The 18,665-nt window shown below is 37.2% G+C and overlaps 2 protein-coding genes across 2 annotated transcripts; both read left to right on the forward strand.

The window, feature by feature from the left end:
• Window positions 1-7,768: 7,768 nt before the first annotated feature.
• On the forward strand, window positions 7,769-10,785 carry RAD9 (cell cycle checkpoint control protein family). The gene is made up of 10 exons (XM_079071866.1): window positions 7,769-7,958; window positions 8,621-8,740; window positions 8,833-8,941; window positions 9,061-9,318; window positions 9,406-9,518; window positions 9,600-9,664; window positions 9,762-10,003; window positions 10,110-10,227; window positions 10,343-10,395; window positions 10,476-10,785. The coding sequence occupies exons 1-10, from the start codon at window positions 7,854-7,856 to the stop codon at window positions 10,619-10,621; spliced, it is 1,329 nt and encodes a 442-aa protein (XP_078927992.1). The 5' UTR covers window positions 7,769-7,853; the 3' UTR covers window positions 10,622-10,785.
• Window positions 10,786-11,786: 1,001 nt separating this feature from the next.
• On the forward strand, window positions 11,787-12,410 carry LOC145140691 (uncharacterized). The gene has a single exon (XM_079074097.1). The coding sequence runs from the start codon at window positions 11,787-11,789 to the stop codon at window positions 12,408-12,410; it is 624 nt and encodes a 207-aa protein (XP_078930223.1).
• The last annotated feature ends 6,255 nt before the right edge of the window (window positions 12,411-18,665 follow it).

The following is an 18,665-nucleotide window of genomic DNA, read 5'->3' on the forward strand; positions in this document are numbered from 1 at the left end:
CCGTTGCAGGGATGGACCTCCTACTCGAAGGATTAGCTGAGCCTACTGTCAAGTATAAGGGTTCTGCAGGGATTCAACAATAATGATTCAGTATGGGCGGTCTGTCATGGAGTCAGACCATCTCGGGACTTCAGATTTCAGACATAGTATATGTAATCATGTTGCAAGGAATTCATTCATTGTCGGGTTTTAGAACCATGCGGGAGGATGATTTAGATTGCCCTGGGAAGGCTGGGGTTATGCTCGGGATTGTGGCCATGTCGATCAAGTTGTCGGGCGTGTAAGGGATGGTAAGGAATGATTTCGAGGACGAAATCTAATTTAAGTGGAGGAGAGTTGTAACACCCTATTTATTAAATAAATAAATAGACAAATTAATGAACGAATAGTAGCCCTAAAATCCACTATAATATAGCAAGGTGTTGGTCTTGAGGAGTTAATTGTTACAATTATAGAAGTTGGGGGTTAAAAGTGTAAGTTCCGGAGTGGTTTGTAAATATTTACGAAGGCAAGGCCTGTTTGGTAAATTATTGGGACTCAATTTGAAGAGATTTTGGAGGCTAAGGGGCTGAATGGTAATATATGGACTTCAGTTGCAAATAATTTGTAGAGGAGGGGTTGTTTGGTAAGCTTTGGACCTAAAATGAAATAAATTTATGGAATCAGGGGCTAAAGGGTAAATTTTGGATTAAAGTTGAAGAAGATCTGGTGAGGAAGGATTGAACTTGTTAAAACGCTTAAATGTTGAAAGAGAACACGGGTTAAGACCCGTCATTTCCTCCCGTGTATGGAAGCACCACCCAAGCCAAACCCTAACCCTAATATTCAACATATTCACCAGCCGCCATGTGAGACTCCAGCCGCAAATCTCGTCCCTCCATCTGTCCAGCCGCCACCACCGTTGGAGCCGGGAACCACCGGTCGAGTGTTGTCGTCGTCGTTCCGCTGCCGACGAAGGCGAGGGGTTGACGACCGTTGCCGCCACACCTCCACCTTTCTTCTTCTCCTTATGTTCTGTCACCTTTCGTAGCCGTTCATGGTGGTCGCCGACATCCCAACTGCCCTCGCTCCTGACGTAATTCTGCAGATCAGTCGTCGCCGCTGCCGCCGTTGAGCAAAATATCCCATCAATTTTCCGGTCGAAGTTCACCACCATTACGAGGGATTGGCTGAGTTCAAGTCTGGGGGTGTGCTCGCGAGTAAGTGTGTTGTTGTTCATGTGGGCGTTTTGTTTGGCCTGGAAAACCGAGAACAACCACCATGACAGCCGACCATGGTGGTTGTCGCAGTGTACAACCGTTATGCCACCACCCGCCGCCATATGGTGGTGGTTGTGTGTGATATTTAGTGATGGGGTGCGTGTGTTTTAATAAGTAAGGGGTTGTTTGGCCGGAATTCGCGAGAAAAGCCACCGCCACCACCGTGAGGTGGTGGCTGCCGCCACCAACCGCCGTGTTTGGTGGCGGTGTGCATTGAGTGTGAATAGATTGTTATTTGAGATATGTTTGGACACATTTTGGATCTAGAATCACAACCACCACCACGAGGTGGTGGCCGCCGCCACGAGCAGCCGTTGACCACCACTACCCAAGGTGGTAGTGGGTGGTGCCCGACTGAATTAATAATTAATCAACATAAAACCTTAACAAATGGATTAATTGGCATGTGCTTGGGTTAGAAACCCTAATTAGGGTTTAGAAAACCCTAATCTTGGAAGATGTTAGTTTTGGATTGCCGGGACCCGCGTTTGGACCAGTGGATTGAAGTATGAATTATGCCCAAATACATTGTATGATTGACCTAGTAGATTGATGGACTTAATGGATTAAGTCCTTAATGGGTTAAGTGTTTCTAATTAACCCTAATCATCGTTTCATGTGAAAACCCTAATTGTGTTGGGTTTTGAGTTGGGCCTTTTCTGTTGGGCCTAGATGTTTGGATTATTGATGGGCCATCCATGAACAAGTATATGGACTAGAATATTGAATTGGGCTTTAGGATAAGGCCCATTGGAAAGGCTTGGGCCCAATTTGGAAAATTGGGCCATAGATGGGCCATATTTGGGCCTTGATGATTATGAGATATTAGACCATCAGAATGCCAAGTGTTAGACCAAGGATAAATGGTTGGGCCTTATGGTGAGACCATGTAGAGGTTTGGGCCCAATTTGGAAAATTAGGTCGTATGTTGGGCTTTGGTCCATTGCTTGACTTTTGGGCCTTTGGATTGGGCCTCGGGATTGAATCAAGCTAAGTTGGGGGTAAAGTAGTCTTTTACCCCAAGCATGGACTTATGGTTATATGTTGGAACCCATTTATTAATTGGGTGTCATTTTGATGTTGACAATTCGGGAATCTGTCATTCAGCAGCTAGAGTTTTGTTCGCGGGACTTTAGCAATGCGAGGTGAGTCCTCTTCCAGTAGGAACGGGTCTAAGACACCAAGGTCGGCCCGTTTATGTATGTTAGTGTATGTCGGACTTAGGTTCGATGTCGGGGTTAGCTCGATGTAGTTTATATGTTATGTGTTCCAGACTTCGTTCAGATGTCGGGCGGGGCCCGATGAAGGTCTCTATGCTTGATGTCTTCGTGATTCTTTCATGTATTGTTATGTGTTCCGGACTTCGGTCCGATGCCGGGCGGGGCCCGTTGTCGGACTTGTCTAATGTCGGGGGGCCCGATGTAGTGGGCTAGGCCCAAGTTTGTATATTCTAGGAAATCAATCAGAATTTGAAGAGGAAACTTTGTAAGTCAAAGAGAAAAGGTCGAAGAAGATAGATGATAATGTATGTTTTGCAATCATAAATGATTATGTGAGTTCAAATAATAATTGATTATATGATTTTTGATATGCAATGACATTTGTATTTTAGTTATTTTTTTTTAATCATATGATAAAAATATATTTTGTAATCATAAGTGATTATGTGAGTTCAAATCACAATTGATTATATTAATTTTGATATGCATTGACATTTGTAGTTCTAGTTATCTATTTTTAATCATATGTATTTATGCTCTGTATTCATAACTATCTATGTTCATTTGTATTTTCAGTAAATCCTTTTGTATCTAAAGAGGAAATACCAAAAGCTATAAAGAAAATGTCCAAGATGAAAAATGATAAATGTATGTTTTATAATCATAAGTGATTATGTGAGTTCAATCATAATTGATTATATGTAATTGGTTTTCTGATTATTAACACTTTGATATCTAATGTAATTTGTAGTTAATAAAGAGAATATTACAAAAAAGGCAATAATAGAAAACTCACGACATGCAAGAGCATCGTCAAGAAAAGAAAAGGAAAAGAAAAAAAAGATGAAACCCGATCGAAGCAATCGAAAAAAAAAGACAATATTGAAAAAATGAAAGAGAAATTGCCAGTCAAGGGAAAGAAAGTTGTTTTGGAGAAGGAAAAAACGGGAAGCAAGAAGTTGTGTTTACTCTAAGGAATTTTCAACTGATTCCTACATATATTTGTTGCTATATGTGGATGGCATGCTCCTCCCAGCAAAGAACATGGTTGGAATAAATGACTTGAAGACACTGTCACACCCCCGAGCCAGACGACGGAAACGTCCGGGGGCTTGTGCGTGACTTCATCTTGAAATATCATTACAGTGAATATAAATGAAACATAACATCATCATCACCATGCATAACATAATACAACTTCCATTGTTTACATCAAGTACAATCTTTTAAATTACATGACCAAAACATTCAATGTATGATGTTTAACAGTACACAAAACAAAATCCCATATTCTTGATATTCTTCTGCCTAACGAGTCCCTGAGAATACAAGTTATTTTGAAAACGTCAACATATATTATGTTGGTGAGTTCATAAGCATGTTTGATTGAAAAGTTTTGCATGGTTCGTAAAGCACCAGAAAATCCGATATTTTCTGTAAAGTGGTTTGAAAATAATGTGTCAAAATCAAGTATTAATGCATGTGTGTTTGCTGCTTTTGGAATGTATAAATAAACAAAAATGTAATCCAGATAGAAACCCTGTATTTATCCTAGAAATCCGATATTTTCTGCATATAAAAGTATCGTAATCATAAAATCCCAAGACCGGGTATCGATGTATGTATGTTTTTAGTATCGTCTAGATTTGTATAAATATACCGAAATCTTTGATGAAGTTAGTCTCTAAGTGAGCCGTTACAACCATGCTTGATAATGACTAATTCGCCTGTCTTGACGTTTTCAGACGCCGGTTTTGATATAGGTAAGGTTTGTCGCCCTAGACTGGCCTAGGGCCTGAACTAGCTGTAGTGAACAGCTAAGGCGTGGGGGGGGGGTCACCCCGTATAGATCTATACACAAACTCCCGCTCTCCCTCCAGGAAACTCTGGTTATAACTACAGGCTACGATTGTACACTCAAAGGTGCCAACCGACAAGTCTCACTAGATTTTCAACCTTTCATACCATGTTTAATGTTTACGTGTATGTTGTATGTTTCCATATCCAAAAGGTACATATATATAAGTATACGAAGTTCAATAATTATGTAAAGGTATAATTACGATCTACTAAGTATGTAAATTTCAGTCCAAGCCCAATTAGCATGTAAATGGACCACAAAGGCCCAATAACATGTAAGAGGGTAATTTGGGCCCAATAGGCATGTAAATGGACCACCAAGGCCCAACAAACATGTGACCCATAGTTCAGGCCCAAATTAACATGTAAATGAATCGCAAGACCCAATAAACATATCATGGAAGATATTGGGCTCAATATACACTTTAATGGGCCCTTAAGGCCCATTGGTCATGTAATGTGAATATTAGGCTCAATAAAATTGTTATCGATGTATTTCGTCCATTCGTTATTGTTTCGTTGTTTATTTTAGCTCGAGGTTTACCAAATTGATTATAAAAAGTCTTCTTTTTTGTAAAAACGACATTTTTGGTCAATAAGTGTCAAATTTTCAATTAAGGCCCAAAGTTTTGTAAAAATAACACTTTAGTCCATAATTTATAAAAATTTGTAATTTCGTCCCAAATGTTTAGAAATTCACGGATTTAGTCCAAAAATTTATATTTTGACATTTATGGCCCAGTTTTGCAGAAAAGTGCATTTTCAGCCCCTTGTTGGTAAAAATGGACACTTTCGGCCCAATTTTGATAAAAGTTACATTTTTTGTCCAATTTAGAAATAAATGTTATTTTCACCCCTAAATTTGGTTTATTTACATTTATGACTCAAACTTTGCTCAAATAACATTTTTAGTCCCAAAGCTTTCATTTTTTCGCAAATTTGGGCCCAAAACCGTGAGGCCCAAATGTTTGGCCCGTTAAGCTAAAATTTACATTTTTGTCCCTTTGGAAAACATGTTTATCATAAAAATTCATTTTTATACAAGTAGGAACTGTTTGATCCTTATAAAAACATAAATGCCACTTTTTACCCTTATCTTTTGTTTTCTTGACAATTTTGACCCTTAACAAGGTTTTTGCCTTAAATTTTTATGTCTTAAACATATAACACTTTTAACTTGATAATATGATGTATAAGGTGTCTTAGTTCATGGATCTTAACTCAATGTTACTTAAGATGTCGAGATTTGTTAAGATCTAACACATTTTTACAAAATAAACTAAGAAATCACACAAGACATGCATATAACACATATATCTACACATTTTACTTGTATTCTCCCCCAAAAAATCATGTAAAAACCGAAAACAAGGGGGTATGAACTCACCTTGGCTTTGATGTTTCGGTTTTGAAGAAAAGATGAAGAAGTTTTCGGCCTTGATCAAACTTTCCTTGAGTGGTTTTCGAAATCTATGAAACAAGGAGGTATATTCCATGGAATATTATGGTTTGAGAAGAGATCTTTAAAGAAAATCAAGAAGTTAAGCCATTAATCCCAATGAAAAACTTACCAAGATGATGATCTAGATGGAATACCCCTTGATGATCCACACAAAGTCTCGAAAATATGGATGAAAAAGAGGTGTTCTTGAGAGGATTCTTGAGAAAATTTTGAAGAGAAATGAAGGTGGTGATGTCCCTTGTGGCCGAGAGTATTATGAAGAGGAGGGAAGAGTGGTTTTTGCATGGGAACATGAGAAATACCTAGATGCATGTGGTGTATTAAACTTGGTTATCCTCAAAATAATAATGATGTGTCATGGCTTGGGTAATTAACCATTAAAACCCTTTTTTTTATCTTGGCCGAGAATGGGCTAAAGAGAAAGGAGGTGGATTAGCTTGGCCCATTTCTAGCCTTGGTTCGAAATTATGAGGCCCAATAACTACTTTTCGGCCCATTGGGCCTTTAGGGTAGTTCACGGCCCAAAATGGCATAAAAGAATGGATTTATGGCTTACTATGGTTAATTGGATTGGTTATGGCCCAATAAGGCCCACTAAAGGTAAACAAATTTATTTTAGGCCCATTATGGCCCAAAATGTTAGGTTTCATGAAGGTGGGTCCACTTAGAGCCTATTTAAGGGTCCTAAGCCCAAAATAGTCAAATTGAAAGCTTATTGGTCCATTAGGCCTAATAAGGAAACCCTAGCCATAATGGACTTAAACCGGGATTCTTAGGGTTTTCAGCCCTTAGTTGAACACATGAGATGTATTTGAATGAGCATAGAGTATGATATTCTCTTAGAGTACAAGCTATTACACTAGGTGAATGATTTCATGAGAGTAGAATTTCCTAGCAAAAATGCTAGTTGTGACAGACACTTCTGAAGAATGAGGTTGAGATGAAAGATTTGGGAGCTGCAAAGATTAAAAGAAGATACTTGGAATGAAAATTCGAAGGGATAGAAAAGTAGAGCGATTATGCATTTCTCAACAAAAGTACATTGATAAAGTATTTCATTCATTCTACTTTGATCACTTCAAGAACTCCTTTGAAAACACATTTTAAGCTTGATCGAAGTACTATACCAACAACTAATGAGGAAATGAAGTACATGAGCAAGGTTCCACATTCAAGTGTTGGAAGTCTCATGTACGCGATGGTCTGTACCAGAACTGATTTGACTAATGTAGTTAGTGTAGTAAGCATATGAGTAATCCTGGTAAAGCTCATTGGAAAACAGTCAATTGGATCTTGCGATACTTGAAGGGAACGACATATGTTTGTTTGTTATATGATGCTAACCCTCAAAACGACTTGGTTAATGTTCGCATGAATTAAGTCCCTACATCGCATGGTGATAGGAGGTGAGAGGAAGTTTTTCGGTTGTTTGGAGCGATGTGGAGCTTTGGTGAATTCTTAATTCAAGGTGGAGATTATTAGATAGTGATTTGAGAATACTTACCGGAAATCGTGCCGTGATGGAGAAGACTGCACCGCGAATGTCTGATGGTTTTTCTCGGAAGTTTTTTGTTTGCTTTATTGCGCTTAAAGTCGTCACGCCGCGAATTATGATGATAAAGGGTTCTTCGAACCTCGATTATCAATGTCGACTATTTTATCAGTTCCTTATTTGTGTTTATCTGTAAAGCCTATAAATATAAAGGCTGACAGCTAGGATTTATGTCTCGGATAGTTGATAGAATACTCCTTCTGTCTTTGGACATAGGTAACCTCCATTGAACCGTGTTAAATCGGTGTCTTGTATGTGTGTGTTTTGTGTAAGCAATTAGTTGCGTATTATTCCTAGGCAACATGTTTTTAACCCAGTTCTAATTCTTGACATCTATAAACTAAAGGGGACTTTTCTAAACTTGAAGTAAAATAAAGGGGCTTTATAAAACCTTTCGCAGAAGGCAAGACGATTACAATCGGGTCCATTCGGAAAACCGCCCCAAAAGCAGAGCGAAGGTTCACTTTTCCCGCCACTTCTGCTACTGCAGAGAGAAACAGATGGAGTTCAGCCTCACCGGTAACGCTCTGAAGACGTTTGCTCGATCTGTCACATGTCTGGCACGAATTGGCAATGAGGTCACCCTCCAAGCATCCCCTTCCCAGGTTCTTCCCCCTCTATAGTCAATACATGTACTAGTCTATTAATTCACCCACTCGATTCGCTGGATTTTCCATGTTTTATGTTTCTTAATGCTTTTGAATTCGGGTTTTCGTGTGTAAATTTTGTATTTGTATTATTCAAGCTCCATTTCGTCAAAAAAGTTTCGAAGAAATTTCACTGCATATGTTTCCTGAAGAAGCCGTAATCGCTAATAGGGTTTTACCTTTTGGGTACAAGTTTACAACTCACTTGGAAAGTGAGAAACGCAACAATGTTGCTTAAATGTAGAGCCGAAAATATATTTTTCACCACAGTAACAGTTTTACTTTCATTGTGTTAGCTACTTCAACCAAGCTATGATTAAAGGAGTAATTATATTTAATGAAATAAGATGATTATTTCACTACTTGAAGTTTTCTGGTTTGAAATGATATGAAGGTCACTTCATATTTCTTGTCGGTTTCCATCATGGTCATAGTTATCAATCATTCCACCATCCTCTGGTTTCTAGTTGGCTTCCTTGAATTAGACGCCCCCTTTTGGCGCAAAGCTGAAAATGACACATAGAGAGCTTCTGAGAGTTATTAATTTACTCATTTACTTGTTGCATTATTACTATGCTCTTATTCTCATTAATCTAAGACAGTGTTATCTTATCTACCAGTTAGCTTTGCATACCCTTAACTCTTCAAGGTCTGCATATCAGTCTATCACACTAAAGCCTGCTTTCTTTGATGTGTATAACATTACTGGAGATCAAGTGCAATGTAGTGTCCTTTTGAAGGTATGGTTTTGACCTTTTTGTCACTATGAAATCTTACTATAACAGATTTTATATGGAAAATTAGAAGTTTTACTCTTCTAATTTGCATGCAGGCTGTTTGTTCTGTTCTTAGGACACCATTGACAAGTATCGACCATTTAACTGTGCTTTTGCCTGATCCTGATGCATCAAAAGTGCAGTGGACTTTAGACTGCTACAATGGTAAACTCTTCTGTTTATTTCATTATCCATTCAGGACTTAATAGCCAAAAAAAAAAAAAAAAACAGGGCCTTAACTCTATACTTATATTACTTTGTGAACATGTCTGACTTGTTTTCAGGTATGAAAAAATCATATTGGATTACATGCAATATTGAAGCAGATGTACAACAACTTTCTCTTGATAGAAGAAGGCTACCAAGCAGCTTTGTAGTGAGACCTCGTGATCTCAACAGATTACTTGCTAATTTTCAGTCAACCCTTCATGAAATAACTGTCATAGCAACGGACCCCACGTTGTCACAATCTGAATCTGATGCAGCAAATGAAGTTGGAGGGAAAGCTGTTGAACTCAGAAGCTATATAGATCAGACCAAAGGTAAGTTACCTTCATTTTCTTGATCCTTTTTAGTTATAACTTACAACTTATCTTATAAATTTGCTAAATTCTTTTTTCTTTTTGTAGAAAATGATTCTTCATTACATACCCAGTTGTGGATAGATCCTTGTGAAGAGTTTGTGCAGTATACACACACTGGAGACCCTGTTGATGTAACCTTTGGTGTGAAGGAATTAAAGGTAATTATATATATTCTAGTATGTTCAACTAAAAACATCGATATAAGATGAATGACATCTTTACCCTTCTTTTATGCGCAGGCGTTTCTTTCATTTTGTGAGGGATGTGAAGTTGACATACACTTGTATTTTGAGAAAGCTGGAGAGTAAGAAATATATACATATTTGTTTCGTAATTATCATGATTATTAATATTATATTGTATTGGGATTTGGGATAATCATTATTATTGTTATTATTTAGGCCTATCTTGATGTCACCAAAATTTGGAGTTGATGACGTGTCATCTGTTTCAAACTTTGATGCCACTTTGGTACTTGCCACCATGCTCATGTCCCAACTCCATAATAGTAATAACACAACAACTTCACATGGAGCAGAGGAGCAACCACAAGACACAGACAGTCACAGACATAGAGACAGACCGAAAGGAAATGTTTCTGAGCATCCTTCTGATCACACTAGAATTTGGTCAGAACTTTCAGGTGCTTTTACTATATGTTTCATGAAACAACAATCAATTTTCAAATTACTTTGAAAAATCCACCCACTTTTCATTTTTTTTAAAGATTTAAATATATATTGCAACAGGAAGTGCCACAAAAACTACAACTGGAGGTGGTGGTGAAAGAGATCTACGGAATACAAATAATCATAATAATCATGACATTCACAGGATTAGCAAAATGCACATCTCTAAAGCTGATAAGTATCCTAATATGTGGGTTTGAATTGAATTAATATTTTTATATCATTATTCCTCTTCCTGTTTTGAGCTATTACAAAAATAATTAAATATTCTTGACTCTATATAAAATAAATAGCTACAATTACCAGCAGCCTTCTATGCAAAGAGAGGATGTGGAAGAACGTCAAGGTCAGTAGTTATCATTATTATTTGTGTGCGTGATGGACACACATTAGCTTTATTTATTTATTTGGTGTATATGATTTCAGATGAGGGGGCTGAACATGGAAATAATGGTGTCTCACAAACACAACGCCATGTCAGCAATTGGGTTGATGCAGATGCAGAGGATGATGAAGAGGAGGAAGGGGAACCTTACATTCAGGCCACCCCACCATATTATGAGGAACACTAAGTTCACATTCCATTCCATTGAATGAGATGTCGTAAGGCAGTAAGTAAGGAATTGGAATATGGGATTCCATTCCTTTCCTTTGGATTTGGTTGTCAAATTCTCAGAATCTGCTAAAAAAAACCAACGCATGTTTTTTTGTTTATAAATGGATTTCATCATTCCTATTTCCTAGCCTCGCTCCTTCATTAATTGTTTCCTATACCCCTATACTATACTATCCTCCATAATAAATAAAGAATTTTTTGCCACATGTCCTCTTCTCCTTCATTTGGACACATGGCATTTTTTAGAATTTTAGAATTTTCTATTTTCCACTTGTCATTTTATTAAATTAAAATTCCACATTTAATATGTAAGGTATTTATTAGAGCATACAGTGTGGGTGTGTTGATTCTCGTTATTGCCGACGTGGAGGGGGAAAACGGCGTCGCAACGAGATGAACACCGCCCCCCCCCCCCCCATCTCGTTTATCCTCGTCGTAGCGTTTCTCGTTGCCGTCTTCACCGAATGAAACGAGAAAAAAATCGACCGTTACGAGTTCAAACGTTTGAATACAGTTAATTTAATTAAAAAAAAAACTTTAAAATTAGTTATTCTTTTCCTATATGAATACCTATTATATCTAAACAATTTTTTACACATAACTTCTCTCTTTCTCTTTATATAATCTCAATTATCTTCAAAAAAAAATTATGGATCCTTTCGACTCGTCCGATGATTCCGATGACGATATATTCTTCAGGATGATGTATCATTATTATACTAACGAGCTGCTACAACCAGACCCAGCCCCGCTACTAATAAGACGTGCGATGTTAAACAAAAATCACGAGGAAGGACACGAGCATCTATATCGCGATTACTTTGCGGATAATTGTGTATACTGGTCGAAGGACTTCAAAAGAAGATTTCGTTTGAGTAAGAATGTGTTTCTACGGATTGTCAACGCCTTGGAAAGCCGGTATCGCTTCTTTACTATACTTTTATACAAAAAAAATAAAAATCTAGTACATGTTTCTTTAATTTTACAACATATGCAATATATTTTTAAACTGTAGTTAATTTATGTTTAGATATGAATTTTTTCAATTGAGATATGATGCTAGAGGTAGGCGAGGGTTTACAACGTTGTAGAAATGTGTTGCGGCCATTCATTTGATGGCTATGGGGGAGTCACCCGACACCATGGACGACTATATGAGAATGTCCGAAAGAACCGGAAGGGAGAGTTTGTATACATTGTCAAGGGGTGTTGTTGAAACATTTGTAGACGTGTATTTGCGGAAACCTTCGTTGCAAGATTTGCAAGAATTGTATGTGGTGCATGAAGAACGCCATGGGTTTCTCGGAATGATCGGAAGCATTGATTGCACACACTGGAAATGGAAAAATTGTCCGGTAGCATGGAAAGGGCAATACGCAAGTGGTCATCACGGATCACCTTCGTTGGTTTTAGAGGCTGTTGTTTCTCAAGATTTATGGATTGGGCATGCATTTTTTGGGGTTGCGGGTTCCAACAACGACGCCAACGTTCTTGATCAGTCGTCAATATTCGACGATCTTTTGAATGCAAAGGCCTCGGATGCTCCTTTCACGGTGAATGGAAACGAATACAAATATGAGTATTACCTTACAGATGGAATATATCCTCAGTATTCCACATTCGTGAAGGCATTCCGCCACCCGGTTGAAGAACGAGACAAATTTTTTAAGAGAAGACAAGAAGGAGCACGTAAGGATATGGAACGTGCTTTTGGAGTGCTGAAGGCAAAGTGGCATATAGTTTGAACATGCAGCACGACCATTGGATTTAGAAACTCTACAATATATCATGTATGCATGTATCATAATGCATAACATGGTAGTAGAAGATAAAGGGCGAAATATTGCACACTATATCCCAACGGAGCCCAGACACGTTCAGTTTCAACCAGGAACAGAAGAGTATTTGCATCGAGTTGTTGACATTCAGGACGCAAATAAACACAGACAACTTCGAGAGGACTTGGCGGATTATATCTTCTATGGTAACAATAACGATAACGAATAGCATTTAGTTTTTTAAAAAATGTTTTTTTTAATGAATAGCGTTGTATTTTTTTTATTTTTTTTGGAATTTGGATGTTATGTGTAATTTAATTTGTATGTTAATTTTAATCTTTAAAAATTGTTTTTATTATATGTTATTTATAATTTTTAAACATTATGTTTTATTTATTATGTTATATTTAAAAAATATTTGTCTAAATTTAAAAAAAAATTCGAAAAAGAATAAACAGTAAATTATAAAATGGAAAAAAGTAGGTGTTATAACAAGATGCAACATGGTGACCATTTTCTCATTTGGTGTTATAACACCATTGGTGATGTGACATGTGAGGTGACACCAAAATGGTGTTATGACTAGTTGCCCATCTTATACTCTTAGAAAGGGTTTATATATGTAATGTATTCAATACATTAAAGCTTCATTAATTTTAATAATTCAAAATTTTTCTCATTTTTCTTATAAATTCAAACTTTTCAAATTGTTAAAATTTCATATTTTTTTTTAAATAAACTCATGTAATACATGAGTCTAACACCTAGTACTATACTATACTATTCACCAATTCTTTTTCATATATTTGTAAACCAAATACAAAAACAAAATGGAATTTTGGCTACTTAGGCATTAAATAAAATAAAATAAATAAATAAACATTAACACAAAAGATATGCGTCATTCTCCAAAGTAAGACTTGTTCTACATCCACTACTTAGAGCATCTTCAAGAGATTAACACAAAAGATATGCATCATTCTCCAAAGTAAGACTTGTTCTACATCCACTACTTAGAGCATCTTCAAGAGATTAATCAACCGGATGAAATGGTATTTAATAACACCCAAACTCTTATGCAACTAATGCTTTTGAGTTATTTGATGCATGTGAGGATATACTATCTCTTGAATCTAGCCCATCAACGATATTTGATCACTATCAAAACATATGGAACCGGGTATATAACCACTTTGGACTGTTTATTGGGGAATGTCACGTCTCTTGAAAAAGAATGATCTATTAAATGTCAGATCTTATAAAAATAAAAAAATCAACTTTGATACCCTTTGTTTAGGGGATTGTAAGTCACTCGATACACATCCAAATAAGATGTTTCCGAAGTCTAAAACTAAAGAAAACATTGAACTACATTATGGAAATAAAAATTAGGTCGATTGTACTTATAACGAATTGGTTATGACGGTTTAAAGTGAAGTAAAAATTTTGAACATTACAAAAACAATAACAAATCAGCTTTGATATCACCTCTTTAGGGGCATGTAAGATAGTACATATCCAAATAAGGTGTTTCCAAAGTCTAAAATTAAGAGAAAACATTGAACTACATTATGGAAAAACTTCATACCAATCGGACTTATAACAAATATACTAATGACTGTTTAAAGTGGAGCCAAAATACTTCACAATGCAGAAAAAAATTAAAAAACAAATAAATAAATCCGGTTTCAGGTCTTGGAACCGATTATCCATAAACCCAATGGACATGTACATGGCAGATCGATACTCGGTTTTAGGCCAATGACAGACCCGATAACCGGACCGGTTTTGAGTAATCCGGTTCAAAGCAAATCTGGTTTCAGATCGTCTTTTCAGTTTCAATGTTTGTCCCTAGTTTCTATGAGTGTTCATATAGACCTACTTTTATCATGTTACTAAATAAATGCATACATTGCATATAAATAAAATTTTAGATCAAATAAATATATGTATTAACAATTAAGTCAACTTCAATAAGTATAAGAAAGCTAGTTTTTACACCAAGTAAAAGGATAATGTATCAAACATAATGAATTCAGTTAAAAGTTTAAGTTGAAGAGATGTAGTAGATATAATACAAAATAAATTACTAATATGGTTTAATAATAATATTTATCTCGAGCCACATGATGTTAATGAATTCTAACTCATAGTTGCACATGAATAAAATTGTGTATAACTTTATACTAAGTTGATTTTAAAAACTAATCATTTGGTATTTTTTTTCAATTCTGACTTGATGATATTTTTTAAATACAATTAGTATTTCCAAGGTAACGTAATGTTTAGTTTTTTTTTTTTAAATTATTATATGTATTTTTGATTCAATACTATATTTTGACTATTGTTATTGTTAAATCAAATAATAAATTGTTTTTTTGAAAATTTTAAATTATTTAGAAAATAGTCTTTAAGCATTTATTTAGTTTATTTGATATATCAATAGTGTGAACATGTGAGTTATGAATGAATAAATTTATCTATAACATTTATATTTTTTTATTTAAATTTATTTTTTACTGTGGTTTTATTAAACTATTTTAAAACTATTCATTTATTATTTAACTATGATATGATTCAATGTAGTAATTATTAATTAACCAATGTAGTTAAAAAAATATTTTAGTTTTAATGTTATAAATTTTCAACTTTCAACCTAATATACTTAATTTATTAATTTTGAATATAATATAAAATATAAATACCTAAAAGAATTTAAAAAAAAAAACTAAAATATTTCCAAAATTTTATTTTTTTAAATATTGAAATTTTTTTAATAGGAGGATAAATATAACATATAAACCGCCTCCTAGGGTCTCAGATCTAAGATCACCACCGCTAGGGTTTTGAACAACCACCAGAGGTTTTAGATCAAGCTTCGTCGTCAGTTTCATGTCTGATTTTCACTTTGGCGGTTTGGTGTTGATTACAAGTTTCAGGAGGTGCTGACGGTGATAAGTGGTGATTCCAGATTTGAGAAAGAGGATAGGGAAGAGAGGGAGATGACAACGTTTAGAGAGATAATAAGAAATAGATATAGCCAAAGTGTAACACTCGGTTTTGGATTTGCTTCATTATTCGGGGCTGCGGCCCAATCATCAGTTGTCATGAGGCTTAGGGCCTTGGGGAGGAAAGGATTTAGCCCTTTTCGGATATGGGTGTTATGGTTTAAGTGATCCAAGTGTTTGATGTTGTTTTTGGAGCCTAAGGGTATAATCGTAATTTAATAACTCGGTCCTTTATGAATTTTGGGTTTAGTTTTTGTTTAGGAAGTTTTAAGGCTATGGCGAGTTGTTAGAAGCATAGGGCTTCTTGCCACCTTTCCGTGGATATAAGGTTCGTTGAAAACGGTCCTAAGACGAGGAAGTTAGAGCAGTTTCAAATAATGGCAGAAATGGCCCTTAGTGGAAAAGGTTTGCAAGTTGGTCCCATGCATGCAAGGAGGGAAGGCGCGTGTTTGGCCGCGTACGCCCAACGTAATGAGCAGAGTGCCAAACCCTAATTTTTAGGGTTTAGGCACTATTTAAACAACCTTATAAGTTCAAGGCTCTCTCATTTCTCAGCGTCCACTGACCTCTAGCCTCATTTCGGAAACCCTAACCTCTCATTGAGTGTTTGTGAGATCTAAGTGTGCATTTTGGTGTGCTTTTGCTCATTTTCAAGGAAAAGGTGTTTGGTGCTAACTTGTGGTTCAAAGGAATACTTATAGATCCAGACTCTTGGCTTCATTTCCAACTCATTTAAGGTATCAAGTTCATACCTTGGCTTCTTGTTATGCTTTATGGGTTTAAGACTAGAATTGTTCTTATTTAGGGGTTTTGAGTCCTCCTTGCGAGATTGAGCCACTCCAGGAGCTAAGACTGCTAGATCTTGCCCTTTTTGAGTTTATAAGTTCGTAAAAATGGTATCTTGATCCTTGTTTTTGGTCCATGCATGTTCTAGTTGGATTTATATGGGTCTTAATGGATTAAATTGTTGTTGGGTCCCATTAAGACATGCAAATGCATAAATGTGCCAACTTTATGCATTAAGAGCTTTATTTTATGGTTTTTTTGAAGTTTGGGTGCAAAGTGCTTAAGTGGTTAAGACATAATATCAGTTTTGGAATAAGTCAGTTTACGAACCGCGTAACTGACCGTACGCCCAGCATACCGAGTGTTTGGTCACGATCTGGATTCGTCGAGTACGCCCAGCGTAGCTGAGTGTACGCTCCGCGTACAGCGCTCGGTTGGGCTTTGTACTTGTTGTGGTTTTGGGCTTTGCATCTTTGGGCCACTTCTTTGGATTTTGTTGCTTTGGGCCTTTTGGTCCATCTAAGATCAACTTTTTGGGCTAGGGAATTATTAGGCTTTAGGATAAGGCCCATATGGGGGTTAGGCCCAATTTGGAAAATTAGGCCATTAGTGGGCCTTTGTGGATCTATTGGTTTTGGGCCTTTTTGGTTAATGGATTTGGGCCTCAGTTTTGGTTTAAGTTGGGCCAGGGGTAAAATGGTTATTTTACCCCGAGTATGGATTTGGGCCTCAGTTTTGGTTCAATATGTGTAACACCCGGTTCCTGGTATGTATTTAAATTCAAATAAGTTCACGTTTTGCTCTGGGAATCGGCGAGTTGGAGGCCCAACTCGTCGAGTAGACTCGATTTTGATCGGGAAGTTTAATGATCTACTCGACGAGTTGGGGGACCGACTCGACGAGTAGAAGCTGTCTGGATGAAACCCTAATATTTAGGGTTTGCACCCTATTTAAACGACTTATTCTGCCTCAAACCAGCCCTCATCGTCCCTCCCAACCCAGAGAAACCCTAACTCGAAACCCTAAGCCTTTATTGAGTTTTCTTGAGCTTTTGGTGCCTTTTGTGTGTGTTTGAAGTTGGAAAAGGAGAAGGAAGCTTATGAGATCAAGAGAGAGCAAGTAGATCTAGAAGTCTTGGCACTTTTCCTGCTCATTTGAGGTATAAAGATGATACCTTGGCTATTCATTACTTAGATCTTGATTTGGGGCTATTTTCTACCTTTTTCTAAGATTTAGTGAAGCTATACTCGGATTTGTGTGTATATTCGGAGTTGTACTTCAGATTTGGAACCATTGAGGGTTCCCATGGCATAAAGGTGCCAACTTTATGGCCATGGGAGACCCATGCAACATATAAACCCCTTTTTATGGCTTTTTGAGCCAAGAACCCCATGCATGGACATCAAGTTTGTGACTTTACATATAATATGGACCCTAGGAGGTCAGATCTATGATTTGGATGCGTTAAGACCGATTAAAATCGAATGTATAGTTTTGGACAAAGAGGGACTCGACGAGTCGCTTGGGTGACTCGGCCTGTTGGGGTTAGTTATGGACGTGAAGATCAAAGGACTCGACGAGTTCAAGGCAATGTCCCAACCACATGAAAACGGTCTCGACGAGTTCAGGGAGAACTCGACGAGTCATAGACTAAATACCTTCATTCGGATGAAGATGAACTCGACGATTTCAAGGACGAACTCGACGAGTCAGTTGAAGAAGGTCCCGATGTTTATTGAAGGAGAACTCGTTGAGCTCTTGCTAGACTCGACGAGTAGGGACGAGATTGTAGCATTTTGTGGACGTGGGGACTCGACGAGTTGGTGGACCAACTCGGCGAGTCGGGTCAACCAGATGTTGACTTTAACCAAGGTTTTGACCTTGACTTTGACTTGGACTTTAGTTGACCCTTGTAAGGGTTATGAGTATGAAATGGTAATTTATAAAGGATGTTGTGTAGGGATCGAGGAGTCGAGAAGAGTTGATTTCCATACCGAGGATAGTGCAGACACTACACGACATTGAGGTGAGTTGCCTTTCAGTAGAAGTGGGTCTAAGGCACCAAGGTCGACCCACTAGTAGTTGATTATAGTTGAGATGATTGTCTTTGTGATAATTGTTCGGTTTGCTATTACCTGATGCGTTCTATGTGCCAGTATGACATGTTCTAGGTGATAGTGGTAGTAGGAGGGGAATAGTCCCCCGATTCGATCGTTAGGACCGAAGGGTAGGTCGGACACCCCAGATATGTCTGACAGCATGATTATGATATGATATTATGTGTGACAGTAGTAGGGGTGAAATAGTCTCCGTGACCGGGTGAGATAGACCGGAGGGTAGGCAGGCACCCCAGAATGGCCTGACACGGGTAGGTCAGCACCCCAGAATGGATTGACATGGGTAGGTCGGGCACCCCAGAATCGCCCGA

This window comes from Lactuca virosa, chromosome 9 (assembly GCF_052849685.1).
Source record: "Lactuca virosa cultivar CGN04683 chromosome 9, Lactuca_virosa_CGN04683_v6, whole genome shotgun sequence".
NCBI classification, from domain to species: Eukaryota; Viridiplantae; Streptophyta; class Magnoliopsida; order Asterales; family Asteraceae; genus Lactuca; species Lactuca virosa.

Coding starts and splice junctions, on each gene's coding strand:
- RAD9 (XM_079071866.1), top strand. CDS start 7,854: ATGGAGTTCAGCCTCACCGGTAACGCTCTGAAGACGTTTGCTCGATCT. Junction 7,959..8,620: donor TCCAAGCATCCCCTTCCCAG/GTTCTTCCCCCT, acceptor CTTATCTACCAG/TTAGCTTTGCATACCCTTAA. Junction 8,942..9,060: donor GACTTTAGACTGCTACAATG/GTAAACTCTTCT, acceptor ACTTGTTTTCAG/GTATGAAAAAATCATATTGG.
- LOC145140691 (XM_079074097.1), top strand. CDS start 11,787: ATGGGGGAGTCACCCGACACCATGGACGACTATATGAGAATGTCCGAA.